This window comes from Pongo abelii, chromosome 10, assembly GCF_028885655.2.
Source record: "Pongo abelii isolate AG06213 chromosome 10, NHGRI_mPonAbe1-v2.0_pri, whole genome shotgun sequence".
Lineage (NCBI taxonomy): Eukaryota > Metazoa > Chordata > Mammalia > Primates > Hominidae > Pongo > Pongo abelii.
This window is the reverse complement of record NC_071995.2, coordinates 86,403,586-86,426,389: the sequence shown is the minus strand read 5'-3', so window position 1 is coordinate 86,426,389 and position 22,804 is coordinate 86,403,586. Positions and strand designations below refer to the sequence as shown.

The window sequence follows — 22,804 nt, the reverse complement described above, 5'->3', positions numbered from 1 at the left end:
AGGTCAGTTTTAAAGGAATACTACTGATAGCCTGAAAGACTGTGGAAAAGAAATTATTTTTCCCCCTTACACACTGATAGTTCTTGTATTTGCATTCCTGAAATTCATATATATTTTTCAAAAAAAAAAAAAAACATTGGATTAGCAGCAAGAGAGTTGAAAATGGCAGAAGTTGGGAATGACTGCTATTTCTTTTTTAATTCCACATGCATAAAGGTAAATATTGCACAATTGACAGTACTTCACATGCTTAATCTTTTTAGTAGAATGAAGGAAGATATGGCAATAACTTGTATTGCTGAACAAAAATTTACTATTTTCTTGCAAGATATATATGTAAAATCTGGAGTAAAAGCTTATCATGTATTTTTGACATACTGAATTTCTCTGAAGAAATCTGAGATAATTTAAAATTATTATTTGTTTGAAACTACGCTTATATATGCCAGTTACATGCCTATAGCTTTTGAATCTTCATGTGGCACTTTTGCCTATATTATGACACCTTGAGACATTAACCTCCTAATATTGAAACATCATATGTTACAAGATATTGTTTTAGTTAATATGATTCCAGTCATTATAAATTCAAATAGTTGAATTCAGGTAAGTGTCAAACTTAGTGTAATAAATCTGTTTTCCTATTTGAAATTTATTAACGCAATTACTGAATTTTCCTCTGTCAAAAGTCTAAGTAATAACAAATATTTAAATATCATTAAAAAGAAAAGAAAATTAATATAAACAAATTGGCCACATATAAATTAAAGTTTATAAAGTTAAATGGGAAAAACTGACAATTCCTCCAATGTATTAGGATGAATGGATCTTAATAAAACCAGATAAAGGTAGAAACTCAATATTTGGAGCTTCGTGCTCATGCAAGAAATAATCCAGTGAAAAAGATGATATGTCTGGTTTCAAGTGTTTCCTCTCTGTTAGGAAACCTAAATGGAGTCAACCTCTCTCACCACAGAAATTGGATTCACTTCTATTACCTGTTAGATTAAATGCTAGGATAATAAAGAATAATAACAGATTTCATGTCCCAGGTGGGCAGAGTGTTTTGTCTATTTCACTGCTGTATCCCCAAGTACTTAGCACAGTGACTAATGAGTAAGTTACCAGTAAATAATTAAATGAATAAATAATAATAATAGCTCACAATACCTTATATCACATCATTTTTACAGCTAACCTGTAAGGAAAGTAGTTTTTATTTCCTGTATACAGATGAGAAAACTGAAGCACAGAGAGTATGTGTTAAGTATTAACTTTGTGACAATGGGCAAGTAGTGGAGCCCAGGGTTTCAAGTACCAGTTTATTGACTTGAAAACCCCTGCCCACTGACCCATGCTATGACAGTATATGGATCTACTTTAACAAGGGGGAGAGAGTGAAGATGGAAGTAGCAGAGAGATAAAAGATAAAGAACAACCATGGAACATGTGCCAAAAGAGGGAAGAATGTTATCCACCTCTCTTCCCACACAACAGGGGCTTGTAGTTTTTACCAAATGTGCATTTACGTAAAAGAACATAGAATTTTTAAGAAGTAATAGCAGCTCATTGAAACAATCCACATTTACTTTTGTTGGCATATAAACAAGTCAGTGAGCATATGTATAGGCAATTGTTTATCTTTCTAAGCCAAAGGCACAGAACACATATATTTAATGTAGTGTATCATAATATAATAATTAAAATTCCACAATAACATAAATTTTAAGCTCCATAAAAACTTAACAGTATCTCCATAGACTGAGAAAACAGATTATCTAATAAAAGGATTGATTAATAGAGATCATTTTCACAATTAGAATATAGGTAGAGATTCTTAAAAATTTCATCTGGCTTTCTTCAGAAAGAGTAATTAAGTTGTTCTGTCATTGAATTGTGATGAAAGTGTCACTGGATTCTTATATCTCTATTCCTAGTGAACCATATGGATTAACGAATAACAAAAGGTAGCATTTTATCAGTGATTTGTGGCATGTTGTACTATGTAACCATTAGACTGTCTTGTTGCTTTCTCACTAAAGTTAGACTAATTTGCTAAAATTTAGACTTATGGTCTAAAATTGCTAGTGTATATCCTTGCGATTCTAATATAATCTACTCATATTTTCTTTAACTAATTGGCAACCTATTGTTGTTGAACACTAACGTCAACATATTGAGCTTTCTACACTGTTTACTTTTTCTTTTAGGGTTCCCAGTGCCGATTCCGACACTGTGAAGAGGCCCTTGGCAGTGACACTGTGTGCTCATTATGGAGAGAGAGGAAATGTTTAGATCCACTTTGCAGATTTAGACACATGGAAATGCAGGTAGAATTACTTGGCATCATCATTTTTGGTAAAAAGTATTTCCCTTCAATAATGCTGATTATACTTTTACAAAACAATATGGAAGAAATCATTCTTCCTTCTACTATTTGATTTTAGGCATTTTGCAATTTTTTCAACTTAATGGAGGAACATGTTTTAGAAATACCCATTGCATCTTTTGAATAGCAGGGCTTAGAAACACTGAAAGCTGGAAGACACACATGATCCTAAATCAGTTAACTATAATTGTTTTTGTATCCTTGTGCTGTATTGTAGCACATTGTATTTGTTGTAAATATGGCATCTAATCATTACATTTCCCCCAATCTCCTTTTATCTAGCAAAACTGCAGCATTTCATGCTTCTGGGAAACTCAGCCTCTTGGTTGTGTGAAGATCAGCTGTATCTTTTATCACAGCAAACCTCGAAATATCAATGGATTATTTTTGCCACCAAGCAGCAGTGAGTACATTTTTTGAATAACATAGACTTACCATATTCTAATCTGGTTTTGGAGTAGCAGCATAGAATGACACATTTAAAAAGTATGACAAGGTGAGCAATGCAATTTAATAGCCAATGGGTAATTTGGAATGATTCTACATGAGATGAGAGAAAGCTTAGAATGAACCATTAAGTAACTAACAAGATGAAATGAACAAAGAGCAAGTTAAACTTTCTCTATGTGTATCTAAAATGGATTTTATTCAAATGAAAAGTAAGACAGCTACTGACCTCACTAAATAGAAGGAGGCTGTGTCTCAGCGAAGTATCACACAACTGAAGCCAAGTTTAGAGGTCATGCCTTCACTGGTGGTCTCTGTGAATGTGTGGAAAGCTATCGTAGGTGGAGAGAGCAAGGGCAGGATCTGGGTTACACACTTCTGTTTCTAGCAGAACAGCTCTGTGTGATGGTTCTTTCTAACACTTTAATTGTGGAAAAAATGCAATGCCATTGCTACAAAAGCCGTGGCACAATTCAGTCTAACTAAACGGTATTGAGACTCTACCATGTGATGTACCTTAAAGTCGGTTCTGGGAAATGAATACAGAAGACACCACAGTGTAAACCAGTGAATGGTAAGAACCTTGCTGAAGAAGTTGGGGCTATTAGGTTTCCCTGATGCTTGTAACTACTCTACTTTCCTTCTATGGCCACCAAGTTTCTCTAATGGAATGTTTTTTTGTTTGTTTATTTTTTGAGACGGAGTCTCGCTCTGTCACCCAGGCTGGAGTGCAGCAGTGCGCTCTCAGCTCATTGCAGCCTCCGCCTCCTGGGTTCAAGCAATTCTCATGCCTCAGCCTCCTGAGTAGCTGGGACTGCAGGCACGCACTGCCACACCCAGCTAATTTTTGTATTTGCAGAAAAATATACAACCATGCTGATTGGGTTAAATTCATGATCACAAATCTCAAATGAGCCCTTACTGCTGACTGCCAGTAACACTACATGGTACTCCCCCAGTTCATTCCTATTCTCCCAGACTGCTTTTTATACCTCCTTCCCTCTCCTTAAACCTCCATTGTCTCCTCCTCTTTGATGATGACCTTATGTCTTACGAACTGAGAAACTTTTAATAAGAAGAGAACTTCTACAGATTTCTGTCACTACATCTACCCACCTAGTAGCATCGGTACTTCTTCCCTACTCTCACCATGAATCATCCATACTCCTATCTAAGCCTATCCTTCCACTTGGTAACTAGATATTGCCTTCTCTTGTCTACTCTAAGACATTGATTTAATTATTCTTCCCTCTTTTTCTACATAAGCATTATTCACTCTTACTGAATCATTTCTGTCAGCATACAAACATGTATTTATTTAATTATTTAAGGAATTCTCCATTTTGATCTATTCTCTCACAAGCTACCACCCCATGTTTTTTTCCCGTTGCAATAATTCTCCTCAAAGTGGTTATTATTGCTGTCACCAAATCCTTCCCCCATTCTTTCTTAATCCCATGCAAATCAGGCTTATTCACTCATTTCAACTGTCACATACACATTATTAAATCCAGTGGCCAGTTCCCAGTCCTTATGTAACTTGAACCATGAGCAGGATTTGACACATTTAATCACCCCTTCCTTCTTGACATAATTTTCCTGTCTAGCTTGCAGGACACATTCTCTTCATTTCTCTTTCTTTTTTTCTTTAACTTTTATTTTAGGTTCTAGGGTACATGTGCAGGATTGTTATATAGGTAAACTGTGTGTAATGGAGATTTGGTGTACAGATAATTTCATCACCTCGGTAATAAGCATAGTATCTGATAGGTATTTTTTCTGATCCTCTCCCTCCTACCAGCCTCCACCCTCAATTAGGCCCCAGTATCTGTTGTCCCTCTCTTTGGGTTATCATTTAGCTCTCACTTATAAGTAAGAACATGTGGCATTTGGATTTTGTTCCTGCATTAGTTTGCTAAGGGTGATGGCCTCCAGCTCCATCAATGTTCTTGCAAAGGACATGATGTCATTCTTGTTTTATGGCTGTGTAGTAATCCACGGTATATATATACCACATTTTCTTTATTCAGTCTACCATTGATGGGCATTTAGGTTGATTTCATGTCTTTGCTATTGTGAATAGTGCTATGATGAACATACATGTACATGTGTCTTTATGGTAGAATGATTTATACTCCTGTGTGTATATACCCAATAATAGGGTTGCTGGGTCAAATGGTAATTCTCTTCTAAGTTCTTCAAATAATTGCTACATTGCTTTGCACAGTGGCTGGACCAATTTACATTCCTACCAGCAGTATATAAGTGTTCCCTTTTCTCTGTAACCTCATCAGCATCTGTTATTTTTTGACTTTTTAATAAATAGCCATTCTTATTGGTATGAGGTGGTATCTCATTATGGTTTTGATTTGTGTTTTTGTGATGATTAGTGATGTTGAGCATTTTTTCATATGCTTTTGGCCACATTTATGTCTTCTTTTGAAAAGCGTTCATGTGCTTTGCCCACTTTTTAATGAAGTTGTTAGTTTTTGCTTGTTAAGTCCCTTATAAATTCTGGATATTAGACCTTTGTTGGATACACAGTTTGCAAATATTTTCTCTCATTCTGTAGATTGTCTGTTTACTCTGTTAGTAGTCTCTTTTGCTGTGCAGAAACTCTTTAGTTTAATTAAATCCTTTTTGTTAACTTTTTGTTGTAATTGCTTTTGGCATCTTTGTCATGAAATCTTTGTCATGTCCTATATCCAGAATGGTATTTCCTAGGTTATCTTCCAAGGTTTTTAAAGTTTTTTTTTTTTTTTTTTTTTTTTTTTTTTTTTTGAGATGGAGTCTCACTCTGTTGCCAGGCTGGAGTGCAACTGTGCGATCTTGGCCCACTACAACCTCCGCCTCCTGGGTTCAAGCAATTCCCCTGCCCCAGCCTCCCAAGTAGCTGAGACCACAGGCACATGCCACCATGCCAGGCAAATTTTTTTTTTTTTTTTTTTAGCAGAGACGAAGTTTCACCATGTTGGCCAGGATGGTCTTGGTCTCCTGACCTTGTGATCCACCCGCCTCAACCTTCCAAAGTGCTGGGATTACAGGCATGAGCCACCGTACCTGGCCCACATTTAAGTCTTTAATCCATCTTGAGTCGATTTTTGTATGTGGTATAAGGTAGGGGTTCAGTTTCCATTTTCTACATATGGCAAGCCAGTTATTCCAGCATCATTTATTGAATGGGGAGTCCTCTCCCTGTTTCTTATTTTTGTCACCTTTGTCAAAGATTAGATGGTTGCAGGCATGAGGCATTATTTCTAGACTTTCTATTCTATTCCATTGGTCTATGTGTCTTTTTTTGTGCCAGTATCATGCTGTTTTGGTTACCGTAGCCCTGTAGTATGGTTTGAAGTTGGGTAACATGATGCCTCCCTTTTTGAACTTTTTGCTTTAAGATTGCCTTGGCTCTTTGGGCTCCTTTTGGGTTCCACATTAATTTTAAAATATATTTCTCTAATTCTGTGAAGAATGTTATTGGTAGTTTGATAGAGATAACTTCGAATCTGTGAATTTCTTTGGGCATCATTGCCATTTTAATGATGTTGATTCTTCCTATCCATGAGCATGGAATGTTTTTCCATTTGTTTGTATCATCTCTTCTTTCTTTGGGCAGTGTTTCATAATTCTTATTGTAGAGATCTTTCACCTCTCTGGTTAGCTGTATTCCTAGGTATATTATTCTTTTTGTAGCAGTTATTAATGGAATTGCATTCCTGATTTGACTCTTGGCTTGGATGTTGTTGGTGTATAGGAATGCTACTGATATTTGTATGTTAATTTTGTATCCTGAAATTTTGCTGAAATTGTTTATCAGATCAAAGAACTTTTGGGCAGAGATTATGAGGTTTCCTAGATATAGAATTATGTCATCTGCAAACAGGGATAATTTGACTTCCTTGATTCCTATTTGGATGCCTTTTCTTTCTTTCTCTTGCCTGGTTGCTCTGGCCAGGACTTTCAGTACTATGGTGAGTAGGAGTGGTGACAGAGGGTATACTTGTCTTCTTCCAGTTTTCAAGGGGGAATGCTTCCAGTTTTTGCTTATTCAGTCTGATGTAGGCTGTGAGTTTTATATAGATGGCTCTTATTATTTTGAAGTATGTTTCTTCAATTCCTAGCTTATTGAGGGTTTTCAGCATGAAGGGATGTTGAATTTTATTAAAAGCCTTTTCTGCATCTATTGAGATAATCATATCTCAATATGGTTTTTACTTTTAGTTCTGTTTGTATAGTCAATCACATTTATTGATTTGTGTATGTTGAACCAACCTTGCATCCCAGGGATATAGCATACTTGATCATGATGGATTAGCTTTTTGATGTGCTGCTGAATTTGATTTGCTAGTATTTTGTTGAGGATTTTGGCATCTGTTTTCACTGAGAATATTGGCCTGAAATTTTTTTTTTGGTTTTCTTTCTGCCATATTTTGGTATCAGAATGATGCTGGCCTCGTAGAATGAGTTAGGGAGGAGTCGTTCATCCTCAATTTTTTGAAATGGTCTCAGTAGGAATGGCACCAGCTCTTCTTTATAAATCTGATATAACTCGGTTACGAATCTATCTGGCCCTGGGTTTTTTTTTTGGTTGATAGGCTTTTTCTTACTTATACAGTTATAGAACTCAGTATTGGTCTCTTCAGAGATTCAGTTTCTTCCTTGTTCAGTCTTGGGAGGTTGCCTGTGTTTAGGAATATATTCATTTCTTCTAAATTTTCTAGTTTGTACCCATAGAGGTGTTTATAGTAGTGTCTGATAGGTTTTTGTATTTCTGTGGGGTCAGTGGTAATGTCCCCTTTGTCTTTTTTTTTTTTTTTTTTTTGAAACAGAGTCTCACTCTGTCACCCAGACTGGAGTGCAGTGGTGCAATCTTGGCTCACTGCAACCTCTGTCTCCGAGGTTCAAGTGATTCTCCTGCTTCAGCCTCCCAAGTAGCTGGGATAACAGGCGTGCACCACATGCCTGGCTAATTTTTGTGTTTTTAGTAGAGACTGGGTTTCGCCATGTTGGCCAGGCTGGTCTTGAACTCCTGGCCTCAAGTGATCTGCCTTCCTCGGCCCACCCAAAGTGCTGGGATTATAGGCGTGAGCACTGAACCTGGCCTCCCTTTGTCATTTCTAATTGTGTTTACTTGGATCTTCTCTTTTTTTGTCTTTATTAGTCTAGGTAGCAGTCTATCTGTCTTATTAATTTTTTCAAAAAATCAACTCCTGGGTTTGCTGGTCTTTTGTATGGCTTTTTGTGTCTCCATTTCCTTCAGTTCAGCTCTAATTTTGGTAATTTCTTGTCTTCTGCCAGCTTTAGGGTTGGTTTTCTCTTGCTTCTCTAGTTCTTCTAGTTGTGATGTTAAGTTGTTAATTTGAGATCTTTCTTTTTGATGTGGTCATTTAGTGCTATAAACTTCCCTCTTAACACTGAGTTAGCTGTATCTCAGAGAATCTGGTATGTTGTATCTGTTCTCATAAGTTTCAAAGAATTTCTTCATTTCTGCCATAATTTCATTGTTTACCCAAAAGCCATTCAGGAGCAGGTTGTTTAATTTCCATGTAATTGTATGGTAGTGAGTGATTTTCTTAGTATTGATTCCTATATTTATTGTGCTGTGGCCTGAGGGCATGGTTGGTATGATTTCATTTTTTTTTATTTGCTGAGTATTGTTTTATGTCCAAATGTATGGTCAGTTTTGGAGTATGTGTCATGTGATGATGAGAAGAATGTATATTCTGTTGTTTTGGGGTGGAGAGTTCTGTAGATGTTTATTAAATCCATTTGATCAAGTTTTGAGTTTAGGTCCTTAATATCTTTGCTTTTCTGCATTGACAATCTGTCTAATGCTGTCAGTGGAGTGTTGAAGTCTCCCACTATTATGGTATGGGAATCTTAGTCTCTTTGTAGGTCTCTAAGAATTTGCTTTATGGATCTGGGTGCTCCTGTGTTGGATGTGTATATATTTAGGATAATAAGGTCTTCTTGTTGAATTGAACCCTTTACCATCGTATAATGTGTTTATGTTTTTTAATCTTGTTGGTTTAAGTCTCTTTGGCCTGAAATTAGGATTGCAACCCCTGATATTTTCTGTTTTCTGTTTGCTTGGTAGATTTTTCACAATTTCTTTATTTTGAGACTATGGATATCATTGTATAATATGTGCAATGGGTGTCTTGAAGACAGCATATTAGTGGGTCTTGCTTCTTTATCGAGCTTGTAACTCTGTGCCTTTTAATTGGTGCATTTAGCTCCTTTACATTCAAGGTTACATTGATATGTGTGGATTTGATCCTGTCATCATGTTGTTAGCTGGTTATTATTGCAGAGTTGTTTGTGTGGTTGCTTTATAGTGTCACTGGTCTGCGTTCTTAAGTGTGTTTTTGTAGTGACTGGTAACTGTCTTTCCTTTCCGTATTTAGTGTATCTTTCAGGACCTCTTGTAAGGCATGTCTGGTGGTAAAAAAAATTCTCTCAGCACTTGCTTGTTTGAAAAGGATCTTATTTATCCTTCACTTATGCAACTTAGTTTGCCTGGATGTGATATTCTCGGTTGAATTTTTTTTTCTTTAAGAATGCTGAATGTAGGCTTCCAATCTTTTCTGGCTTGTAGGGTTTCTTCTGAAAGGTTCATGTTAGCCTGATGGACTTCCCTTTGTAGGTGACCTACCCTTCTCTCCAGCTGTCTTTAACATTTTTTTTCTTTTGTTTCAAACTTTGTTTCTTTGTTTTTCTTCTACCTTCCTAGTGCTTTGTTATCACTCTCCCCAGATTGTTCTTCCTCTTTTCCCCAATCTCTTACATGTGCAGAGTTAGTTCTTGGTTCTTTTTTTGTCTGTCTGTTTACTTTCTTGGTAGTCTCATCTAGGCTTATGATTTTGAATATGATCCACATGTCAGTGACTCCCAAATGTAACAAGAGACTCTATTTTATCTGGTGCCCTGTTAGCTCTCTGAAGTTTTCTACCACACTATATTAGTCTGCTTTTACACTGCTTTTTCACTGCTGATAAAGAGATACCCAAGACTGGGCAATTTACAAGAAAGACATTTAATGGACTTACAGTTCCACATGTCTGGGGAGACCTCCGAATCATGGAGGAAGGCTAGGAAGAGAAAGTCACATCTTACATGGATGGCAGCAGCAAAGAAAGAGAGTTTGTGCAGGGAAAGTCCTCTTTTTGAAATTTTGTCAGATCTCATGAGACTTACTCAGTATCACGAGAACAGCATGGGAAATACCTGCCCCATGATTCAATTACCTCCCGTTGAATTCCTCCCACAACATATGGGAATTGTGGGAGTTACAATTCAAGATGAGATTTGGGTGGGGAAACAGCCAAACCATATCATTCCATCCCTGGCCCCTCCCAAATCTCATGTCCTCACATTTAAAACCAATCATGCTTTCCCAACATCCCCCAAAAGTCTTAACTCATTTTAACATTAACTCAAAAGTCCACAGTCCAAAGTCTCATCTGAGACCAGGCAAGTCCCTTCTGCCTGTGATCCTGTAAAATCAAAAGCAAGTTAGTTACTTCCTACATACAGTGGGGTTACAGGCATTGGGTAGATACAGCCATTCGAAATGGGAGAAACTGGCCAAAACAAAGGGGCTAAAGGCCCTATGCAAGTCCAAAATGCAGCAGGGCAGACAAATCTTAAAGCTCAAAATGATCTCCTTTGACTCCAGGTCTCACATCCAGGTCCCACTGAAGCAAAAGGTGGGGTCCCATGGTCTTGGGTTGCTCTGCCCCTGTGGCTTTGCAAGGTATAACCCCTGCTCCTGGCTGCTTTCATTGGCTGGTGTTAAGTGTCTGTGGCTTTTCCAGGCACACGGTGCAAGCTGTCAGTGAATCTACCCATTCTGGGGTCTAGAGAACAGTGGCCCTCTTCTCACAGCTCCACTAAGCAGTGCTCCAGTAGGGACTTTGTGTGGCAGTTCTGGCCCCACATTTCCCTTCCACACTGCCCTAGCAGAGGTTCTTCATGAGGGCCCTGACCCTGCAACAAACTTTTGCCTGGGTCTCCAGGCATTTCCACATGCCCTCTGAAATCTAGGCAGAGGTTCCCAAACCCCAATGCTTAAATTCTGTGCTCTTGCAGTCTCAACACCACATGGAAGCTGCCAAGGCTTGGGGCCTGCACCCCCTGAAACCACAGCCTGAGCTGTATCTTGGCCCCTTTCAGCCGTGATTGGAGTGACTGGGACACAGGGCACCAAGTCCATAGGCTGCACACAGCATGGGGACCCTGGGCCCAGCCCATGAAACCATTTTGTCCTCCTAGGTCTCTGGGCATGTGATAGGAGGGGCTGCCAAGAAGGTCCCTGACATACATTGGAGACATTTTCCCCATTATCTTGGGGATTGACATTTGGCTTCTTGTTAATTATGAAAATTTCTGCAGCCAGCTTGAATTTCCCCTCAGAAGATAGGATTTTCTTTTGTATCTTATTGTCAGGCTGCAAATTTTCCAAACTTTTATGCTCTGTTTTCTTTTCAGAACTGAATGCCTTTAACAGCACCCAAGTCACCTCTTGAATGCTTTGCTGCTTAGAAATTTCTTCTGCCATATACCTTAAATTATCTTTCTTAAATTCAAAGTTCCACAGATCTCTAGGGAAGGGGTAAAGTGCTGCCAGTCTCTTTGCTAAAACTTAATAAGAGTCACCTTTGCTTTAGTTCCCAACAAGTTCCTCATCTCTAACTGAGAATACCTCAGCCTGGATTTCATTGTCCATATCATTATCAGCATTTTGGTCAAAGCCATTCAACAAGTATCTAGGAGGTTCCAAACTTTCCCACATTTTTCTGTGTTCTTCTGAGCCCTTCAAACTGTTCCAACCTCTGCCTGTTACCCAGTTCCAAAGTTGCTTCCACATTTTTGGGTATCTTTCCAGCAGTGCTCCACTCTACTGGCACCAGTTTACTGTATTAGTCTGTTTTTATGCTGCAGATAAAGACATACTTGAGACCAGGCAATTTACAAAAGAAAGAGATTTAATGGACTTACAGTTCCACATGGCTGGGGAGGCCTCATAATCATGGTGAAAGGCAAGGAGGAGCAAGTCACATCTTACATGTATGGCAGCAGGCAAAGAGAGAGAGCTTGTGCAGGGAAACTCTTGTTTTTAAAACTGTCAGATCTCATGAGACTTATTCACTATCATGAGAACAGCACAGAAAAGACCAGCCCTCGTGATTCAATTATGTCCCACCGGGTTCCTTCCATGATATGTGGGAATTTGGGAAGTTACAATTCAAGATGAGATTTGGGTGGGGACATAGTCAAACTATATCACACACCCATATGCTTGCTTGCTCTACTCAAATTACACTGTATACTTGCTTTTCCTAGTGCATATTAGCATGTTCCTGCTTTAGGGGCTTTGTGCAAAACACTCTTCCCTCAATATCTTCATGGCAAACTTCATTATTTCTTCACAGCCTTGCTACAATATGTTTTACATAAGACTATTCTGAACACTGTATTTGAAATGTAGTCAGCCTTCCCATGCATGCCTTACACACTTCCAAACTTCCTTGCCTTGTTCTACTTTCTTATTGCCATACTCCCAATGATTTCTCAGATACAATATAATTTACTGGTTTAATATGTCTATTGTTTGTTGTGTGACTCCTCCCTATAGAATGAAAGTACCATAAAAGCAAGAATCTTTATTTTGTTCACTGATGAATCTCAAGCACCTAACATAGCCACATAGTATTGGCTCTCACATAGTTGCCAGTTCTACTCTGGGAATCCATGAACAGCATTTATTTATGTTAAATCTGTTAACAATTTTCCCACTGCTTGACACATTTCTGTACTCTAGGAAAAAGGATTCAATTTCCAGACTGCAGATAAACTAACAAGCTCAGTTGAAATATGTATTGAACTACTGCATTGCCTCTTTATTTGGAAATATTTCAGTACCTCAGAAGATATAATTTGATTCCTGGCAGACCTAATATTTCCTATGATATTTCCAGGAACATCTATCTACCAATGCCCATAATAACCAAAACTGGGGCCCTAAATCTTTTCATCTTAGACAAAGATTAAATTATAAAGTAATACCTTTGTGAATATCCACCTTTATGAGTGTCAGTAAATGCATATGATTAATTGATAAATTTAGGGTGAGGTTATTACAAACCATTTCATAGCAAACTGTTACTGGCTAAGTATAGGTTCATACAGAACGTTGTACAATGTGTGTAATTTTGTCTCAGGTTAAAATAAGATAAAATTCAGATATTTAAATGTGCAACCTGTGAAACTTTAGGGCTCCTGCTTGATGAATTGAGACCTGTCACATAGTCCATATTAAGTAGATGAGTTGGAGCCACAGCAGTGCTATCTAAATCACCAGCTGTGTTCTTCCAGTATGAGGCACTTGCCAAAGGCAATTTCTTATTAGATGATTTGCCATTGTATGTTATCTTTAAGCTCTGAGTGCAATTATCAGGAGTCCTACATTTTTTTGTCTAGGGGTATAAAACTGCCAGTTACTCTTTTTGCAATTTAAACTTCAACCTGCTAGTGAATTTTAAAAGGTTTTGGACTCTTTTAAAAGATATTTTATTTACATGTTTATAAACCATGGAATTTTAAAAGACAACATAATCTCTCTGGTTATCATTTCTAAGTTTAAAAGCAAATAGCTGCTAAACCAATTGAGAATGCTAAGAAAACATAATTCTGTTAATATTTACCATAAGAATTCCCTAGACATTTTCTGAGTACAGTTCGTACTTTTTTGCAAGCCTGGTAGGCACTTACTCTTTCTCCTATGGTATGCATTAGAGGTTAGTGTACTCTCTTAGACAAACTATTGTTTTAAAAAAGTTCTTATATTTTGCTGAAGAAAAATTTGTTCCAAACACAGTAGCTAGCTTGAACATGGAAATTGCTTGAACATGGAAATTGCTCACCTTTCCTTGGCTAGTTGCCACTTTATTCTGTAATGAACAATTGAATAGGATCATTTGATTTTTATTAATCCTAGGTCAGTGTCCAGTGATGCCTTGGACAACTGATTTGACCACTTTAAATTAAACTTTGGTCAGCTTTCTTTAGAATGTCTAGCCTCTGTGTTTATTATCTGCCTTTTATTTGAAGTCTTGAAAAGCCACTTGCTAATACATTGTTTTTAAATAATTTAATAAACACTTTGACTTGAATATTTGAGTCAGTACACACAGACTAATTTTTGTGTGTGTGTGTGTTTTAGAAAAGAAGACAATTCATAACGGTTATAAGGATAAAATTTCTTCAGCTTAGTTCTTTCCTCTCTGGGGAAGGAAGAGAGGGGTAAGAAAATGCCATAGCACACCAAATGGTAGCCCCTGGGATAATTTGTGTTGGGTGGGAGATTCTTTATCCTGACTACATATTGCGTCTGTTCTCATCCAAGGTCCAAAGAACATCAAAACCTACAAGAAAATAAAGGCAGGAACTCAAATATTACTTCTTCAGGCTTAACATTTGTTAGTCATGTTTAAGACCTCCACATCTTGCTTTTTAGGACTGTATAAACTTGCAGTTTAATTATGGCTTTTAAAAATGAAGTGGAGTTATAAGAGATTAGAAAATCGCATGCCCAGTGTTTTAGAATAATCTGTTAAGTGTACTACACGTGGCAGCACTATGCTGAGTAGTTTTCATGCCTAACTTTATTTAATCATCATAAAAACTGGCCTAATAGATACAGTTAGTCTCCCGATTTTACAGATGAAGAAAATGAGGTCCATAGAGGCCAAATATCTTAGGCAAGATAATACCTCTCATAAGTGGCAGTTTCTGAATTCAAACATAGTGCTGTCTGACTCTAAAAGTATCTCAGCCAGGCGCGGTGGCTCACACCTGTAATCCCAGCACTTTGGGAGGCCGAGGCGGGCAGATCATGAGGTCAGGAGATCGAGACCATCCTGGCTCATACGGTGAAACTCGTCTCTACCAAAAATACAAAAATTAGCCGGACGTAGTGGCAGATGCCTGTAGTCCCAGCTACTCAGGAGGCTGAGGCAGGAGAATGGCATGAACCTGGGAGGCGGGGCTTGCAGTGAGCCAAAATCGTGCCACTGCACTCCAGCCTGGGTGACAGAGCGAGACTCCATCTCTAAAAATAAATAAATAAATAAATAAAAATAAAAATAAGTATCTCACAAAAATCAGACATAACATTTAAAGTATACTCCAGTGCTTTTTGTCATTTGAATGACCCATGCATCAGACCTCCTGATCTGTCTTCTGCCTTCTGAGGGGCTAATTCTATTCCACTCTACCCCATAGACTTCTTTTCAAAGCTATTAACGTTTTTTATATTTAATAGAAGACTGCCTTTCCCCTTTAATTTACAGTATAGAGTGAGATATTCTAGCACTTCTGAGTTACGTGTACTTCCATTAAATAAGGCTTCTTTTCTCTTTCTCAATTTATATTTCCCTGTCTTCTGAAACTTGTTCTCTTATATCACGTGGAGCTCAGAAGCCCAGATACCCCATCTGATGTTTGTCTCACCCACAGGCTCTCAGTTCTGGCTCCACATTAGAATTACCTGGGGAGCTTAAAACAACAACCACCGAAAACCAAACAGTTCTCAGCCACCACTTAGACCACCAATTAAACTGATGCTTCATTATACTTTTGTTTTCCCCCCACCTTTTTAAGACATTTTGTAACTTACAGAAAGTTTGCAAGAATAGTTCAGTGAACACCACCTGTCCATGTATTCTTCACCTGTCTTCACCAATTAACATTTTGTCACATTTACTTTCTCTTTTTTCTTTACTGTATTTACATACCTGCATGTAAGGTACAAATATACATTTCTTTATTTTTGTTTTTTTGGAACCATTTGGGAGTTAGTTGCAAATATCCTCACACTTCATTGCTAAATACTTCAGCATGTACTTTCTAAGTTCAAGAGCATTCTCCTATATAACTGCACATGACTATCATATATAGGGAATTTAACATGATAGAATCAACAATGTGTAATATTCAATCTGTATCAAATTTTCCTAATTGTCCAATAATACTTGTAATAGCAATGCTTCCTCAAAATTTAGTATGTATAGGAATCACCTGACAATCTTGTTTAAACTGCTGTCTGATTCAGTATATCTGGGCTGGAGCCTGAGGTTCTGAATTTCTAATAAGCTCATAGTTTCTTGGGACCAAGCGTTGAGTAGAGCAGCCTTAAAATTGTTAGTTTTATTTTTTCCTCCATCCAATTTACAATTAAGCATCATTCATTGCAATTGGTTGTCATGTCTCTTTATTTAATCTCTTTTTAAAAATCTGATGTCTCTTTAAAAAAATTATCAGGATTTTTTTTTTCTTCCTTGTCATATACATGTGTTTTTTTTGGAGACAGACAGGATCTTGCTCTGTTGCCCAGGCCAGAGTGCAGTGGTGTGAACACAGCTCACTGCTTCCTTGACCTCCTGGGCCCAGTGATCCTCTCACCTCAGCCTCCTGAGTAGCTGGCACCACAGGCTCATGACACCATGCCTGACTAATTTTGTAATTTTTGGTAGAGATGGGATCTCGCCATATTATCTAGGCTGGTCTCCACTCCTGGATTCAAGCAATTTACTCACCTTGGCCTCCCAAAGTGCTAGGATTACAGGCATGAACCACTGCACCCTTCCCCATGTCATATACATTTTAAAAGAGTTCAGGTTAGTTGCTTTGTAGGATATCTTTTAAATTGGGGATTTGTTCATTTATTTCCTCCTAATTACTTTTAGATTAATTTTTTTTGGCAAAAATAGTACAAAGAAGATCAGTCAGTTATTTTAAAATTTACACAAGTGTTGTATAGATTTGCCCTGATGCCCTAACCAAACTATTCCATGGAGGTGCTCTTAAAGAATTAGTGAAAAGGGAAGAAAAATAATTTGTGAAGAACCTCTGCTCTGTGAATTTTACAAAAATTAGCATTTCTTGTACTCTTTGAAGGACAAGAGAAGGACAGTGCCCAATTCCTGTGAGTCTAAATAAAAACAACTTGTTTAGTTATAAATAATTTGTTTATACAAAAGGCTCTTTTCACCTACGTGTTTTGTATTGCATGTGTATTCTAGCTATGGAGGTATTTATGGGAGTAGGAAATACTGCATTATGATTGCGTTTATGACATCTGTTTAAAAAAAACTGAATTTGTTTTGAAAATTGACAAAGCATAGAAAGTAGATGTTCATGTATGAAAGGCCCTGGCGTGATGTGATATAGTGGTCTCTCATAAGTACTCCCTTGTGGAGACTCCCTTGGTCATAAAGAGTAGAGTAGTGCTAAATGTTTTAACTGGCTCGTTTCCCCCACCTTGCTCCCCTACCCCAAAAAACAAATGGGAAAAAATCCAAAACAAAACAGCTCTGGTGGTTCACATTTGCCAGTTGCCATGAAGCAAATATTTTCTCTACGGCCAATTTCAAGCTGTAAATGTGACATCAGTAGGCTTGCAAAATTCCTGGAAATTTGCCAGTTCTACGTGCTTATCTGAGCCTACTCCAGTATATTACTGGTTTTAAGGAGAGAAACCCAACTCAATTCGATTTCAGGGAAAACTGGAATTCTTGGCTTATATAATTAAAGAGATTAGGGACAGAACTGACCTCAGACCCAGCTGGATCCGTGTTTCCTTCACCAACCCTTGGTTCTGAGCTAGTTGTCCTTCTTTATGTACTATAGTTACTCCAGAAGCTCCAGAACTAGATTTTGGAAGCAGAATAGGCAAAGATTCAGAATAGTAGCTCTAGCTCAGATTAGCTTGAAATATCGACCTACCATATATTTGCCACTGTAAACCTGGGCAACTTAATGTCTCTCTGGCCCAATTTCTTCGTCTGTATGGTAGAGATAGTAATAGTACCTGCACTGGGTTTTAGACATTTAACAGATTAATACTCAATTGTTTATAATTCTTGGCAAAGAGTGAGTAATCAGTGTTATCATTATCATCATCATTCTAAATTAATCTCAGAAGAAGTAAGTCCTTCTGCAACTAAAGCCCAAGTATTGAATCTCATCTAATGGTGTAGAAAATGTGCTCATCCCTAACAGTTGTTCAAGCTAGGGGATGAGCTAATCTTTGGGTCCCAGGGGTCATCCTCACTCACACTAAGTTGATTGAAAATGGGAAAAAGGTTATTCCCTTAAAAAAAAACTCTGATATACTTTACCTAAAATAAGAGAAATAAAATGATTACAGGACAAGCAAAAATAATAGGTAATCACTACATAATGTTAAAAAAAATACATCTTTCAGAAGAATCATATGAAATATATATGATCACCCCAAAGTTGATCATAGTGACATGAAGCTATGCTTTTGGTAGAAAAATCAAGGTGACAAAAATTATCTATGTGTAAATTCATGGAAAGTACATTATAGTAGTTTCTTAAAATGCAAAGGCCTTTGGTATTTGTGATCTCTTAGGAAAGTTGCTCAAATCAATGAAGATATAATAACATGTGTCAAATTCAGCACACTTTTGTTTCAACCATTGTAGAGAGGAAAACTTAACCAGTATCTGAAGTTTTACTGCATTACTTGGTTGTCAAGTAATGCACTTGAATTATTTATTTCATATTTCTAATTGGGTAGTTTCTGTTAACTGTATGTGCTCTTTGCTATCCTATCTCTTTCTCCTTCTGATATGTATTTAAACACATTAAATAGAAAGGTGTGATGAGCAGTGGTCTTTATTTTTGATGAAATATCCACAACATTTTTGATTAAATTTTTTCATTATAAGTTTAGTTGAAATGGTGTAATTTTCAACATTTTATCAATATTGACTTTAAAAGTAAAAATTATCTCATTATAAATGTAATGACATCTTACCATAATGATTCCATACTTATCTATTTTAAAAATACAAGAATAATAATCTCAATGAAAATTAAACAGGTTCTAAGACTTACATGGAAGTGCAAAGAGCCAGAAATAGTCAAGAGATGCTTGAAGAAGAGCAAAATAATAGAACTTGTTCAACCAGATTTCAAGGCCTATGAAATGATAGAGATTAGGAAAGTCTAGCATTGGCCACAGGCTAAACAAATTGGTGAGTGGGACAGAGTAGATGGAAACAGACCTTTCCATAGATGGACACTTGATTTGTTAGGTGAACATGATAACTACTACATTATGGAAATGGGTTGGACACTTGATTTGTAATAGGTAGCATGGATGAGTAATGGGTGGTCTTTTCAGTTAATGAGGGAGAAATGGACTTCTCTCTCACACAATAGATACAAATCAATTTGAGGTCAATTATTGATCAAAATGTAAAAGGCCAATATTTAAGTACTTCAAAAGATAATAAGGTCACAAAATTTTGACCATTTCAGAGAATATGAATAAATTTGGCTGCATTGAAATTAAAATTTGTATTTATCAAAAACACCATAAAAAAGGTAAAAAGATAAACCACCAAATAAGATAATATTTGCAGCATGTGTGCTTATGTGACTCCAGGGAAAGACCTGAAGTCAATACTTGAATACAAATCAACAAGAAAGGCCAGAGAACCTAATGGAATAGGTTTCTCTGTTTTACCACTATTGAGATTTTGGACTGGATACTTCTTTGTTGTTGGAGCCTATCTTATGTATCGTAGATTGTTTAGCAGCATCTTTAGCTTCTACCTACTAGATTCTAATAGAACTCTCCTCGTTGTAACAACCAAAAATGTATCCAGACATTGTCAAATATTTCCTAGTAGGTAGGGAGTAAAATTGTCTCTGCTTGAGAACCGCTATCATAGAACAATAAACAGAAAGCATATAAACAGGCATTTGAAAAGGAAGAAATTAAAAGGTAAACAAACAAGATGATCTGTCTTATTAATAGTTAGGGAAATCCAAACAGAAAGCACTTTGAGATATAATATACCCATATTATTGGCAAATATTAAAAATTCTATCAATTGTTGGTGAAGACAAAGAACATTAGGAATTCTTGTGCACTGTAGAAGGATATATAAATGGGTACAAGTACTTTGGAAAACAGCCTAACATTATCTTGTCCAGTTAAAATTATGCATAACTTAAGACCAAGCAATTCCACTTTTGAAGCATATATCCTAGAGAAATCCATTACCATGTACATCTGGATACATGTATTAAATACAAGAATGCACATAACAGCAGTTTGTAATGGCCAAAGGCTAGAAACAGTCAAATGTGCAACAACAGTGGAATGCATAAAGTGTGGTACATTCATTCAATACTAGACAGTGATGAAAATAGGAGAAACAGGTGAGTAAGGATGTATTTAACAGATAAAAAGTGAAAGAAGGCAAGAAAGAATAGATATGGCTTAATTCTATGTATAAAATGTTCAAAATTAAGCAAAATTAAACTTTATGTTTAGGGATGCACACTTGGCAGTGAGATCATAAGAACAAACAAAAAGTGATTACAATAGGTTAGGATGAAGATACCTATTGTGGGTATGGGGAAGGAAAATTGTATGAACGAAGAGGATGTTTAGGAGGATATTATTACATGACTTAGGTGTTGGCTTTGTGATACTTGTTACAATATGTATTTTATAGTTTCTGTACTTTTCTGTGCATGTGTTATATTTCACAGTTTTAAATAGGTAAAAAATGCTTAAGCAAACAATTCTTTATTTAAGAATTATATAAATAATTATTTATATTAAGAAACAATTCTTTATTTCCTTCTCTTAAAACTATTGCCACTTAGGACTATTCACAATAGCAAAGACATGGGAATCAAGCTACATGCCCAACAATGATAGATTGGATAAAGAAAATGTGGTATTAATATATATACACCATAGAATACCATGCAGCCATAAAAAAGAATGAGATCATATTCTTTGCAGGGACACGGATAGAGCTGGAGGCCATCATCCTTAGCAAACTAATGCAGTAACAAAAAAACAAATACTGCATGTTCTGACTTACAAATGGGAGCTAAATGATGAGAAAAATGGACACATAGAGGGGAACAACACACACTGGGGTCTACCAGAGGGTAGAGGGTTGGAGGAGGGAGAGGATCAGGAAAAATAACTGATGAGTACTAGGCTTAATACCTGGGCGATGAAATAATCTGTACAACAAACCCCCATGGTACAAGTTTACCTATATAACAAACCTGCACGTGTACCCCTGAACTGAAAAGAAAAGACTAAAAAAAAGCTATTGCTGTTTAACTTTCTTCACATATTTTTACCCTAACCTAATATTTTTATGCTTGAGTTTATTGATCATCTATTAAAATTAATATAACAAAAATATATATAAATTTAAATTTTCATTTTTTTTAATGATGATAAGGTTCTACTTTTAAAGCCATATGGTCTTTAACATGCCTTTAGGATTGAATTATTATTACAATTATCACTGGCATTTAATTTATTAAAACAACATAATTACATTACTAATATTGATAATTATTGCACATCAAAGTACAATTATATAAGAAAATTATCTCTTAATTAGATGAATTGATAATCAAAATTATTCTTATCTGTTTATAAAACAAAAAAAGGTATATATTGCTGCCATGGCTTGTTTGTATTCCTCCAAAATCCATGTTGAATATGAATAGGATTAAGGCCCTCATAAAAGAGGCTTCACACAGGGCTTGGCCCTTTTTGCCCTTTTGCCCTTCTGCCTTCTTCTTCTATGTGAGGACACAGCATTTATCCCCTCCAGAGGGCACAGTAACAAGGCACCATCTCGGAAGCAGGGAGTCCTCAATAGAGACCAAGGCTGCCGGTGCCTTGACCTTGGATTTCTCAACCTCCAGAACTGTGATAAATAAATTTCTTTTGTTAATAAATTACCCAGATATTTTGTTACAGCAGCACAAATGGACTAAGACACTTACTAAAAACTAATGTTCAGAACGAGCAGGTTGTTCTAATATTTGCTAAGTCAGTTACAATGTAGTAAACATTTTATAAACTGAAATAATATGAGGACTTGCTTCAATTAGAAGATTTCACAATATTATAAAAGAGGTTTTCACTATCTCAGTTGGAAGATTTTATTTGAAAATTGTATCTATGGGTTTTTTTCTAAGATATTGTGAACAATTTGGCAAACTTGTAAATAATTCTACTTGCATTTAAAAAATTGTGATGACTAGATTACTTTCAGAATGATGTTGTGAAGAATTCCATGAACCTGTTCCCTAGTGAAATAACCATTGGTTTCAATGGTTGATGAAAATTATATGTTAAAAATGTTTCCAAGTGTTAAGAAATTGTCCTAAGGGCATACAGCAAATGAAATCGTATTAATTCAATAAAATCTACTAAAGCCAGTAAAAATGGCAAGTCAGTTGTATTGGAACTACCACCCACTCCTTTCACCACATCTCTGTTTAGTGTGACAGAAGCTCTAATCTGAATGGATACAGCCAAGAACACAGAGCTCTTTCTATGTCCAGCTTCCAGTCAAGAACTATAGTACCTTTCTGGGGGGAGAAAGCTGCTAACATTTCTCATCCTCTCCAATTCCCAACTCCATGTTGCTAGAGCTCTATTTTTCAGGCTTGAATCTTGTTTTCATCCAGCCCCACGCATAAAGCAAAAGTTCTATCCCACGTGCAGCAGGCTAGGAATAACAGGACCTCAATTACCTTTGCCTCAGATGGAGCATAGATAGAGGTCCCATGCCAGCAGGCACAAGTTGTAAACACCAGAAATTACCACCCCTGCTTTGTGCCCTAATTTTAAAACGGGGCATCACTCCAAAAGAATTAAGTGACTGTCCTTGCTCTTAGCATTAGCACTGAGATTTTGTGCAGGCAGAGAGTAGAAAATTCTGAAGTTCTCCAAAAGAGAACTGAATTTATTTGGAATAGAACATAGTGTGGGGAAGTTTAAGATTATGGACGCTCTGAAAACAATGGTGATTGGGGATAAGCAATTAAGAGGAGGCTAGTAGCTCCATGAGAGCAGCAAACTAAACTGTAAACCAGCTA

The 22,804-nt window shown here is 36.7% G+C and overlaps 1 protein-coding gene across 11 annotated transcripts in view; it reads left to right on the top strand.

The window, feature by feature from the left end:
• The window catches only part of C10H12orf50 (chromosome 10 C12orf50 homolog), a 54,018-nt gene that overhangs the window by 6,107 nt on the left and 25,107 nt on the right, over positions 1 to 22,804 (top strand). For all 11 annotated transcript variants that reach the window (XM_063712213.1, XM_063712214.1, XM_054527479.2 and 8 more), the window contains 2 exons: positions 2,211 to 2,330; positions 2,672 to 2,792. In XM_063712213.1, the coding sequence (XP_063568283.1) occupies positions 2,319 to 2,330; positions 2,672 to 2,792 (133 nt within the window). In that variant the 5' untranslated portion in view covers positions 2,211 to 2,318. The remainder of the gene's footprint in view (positions 1 to 2,210; positions 2,331 to 2,671; positions 2,793 to 22,804) is intronic.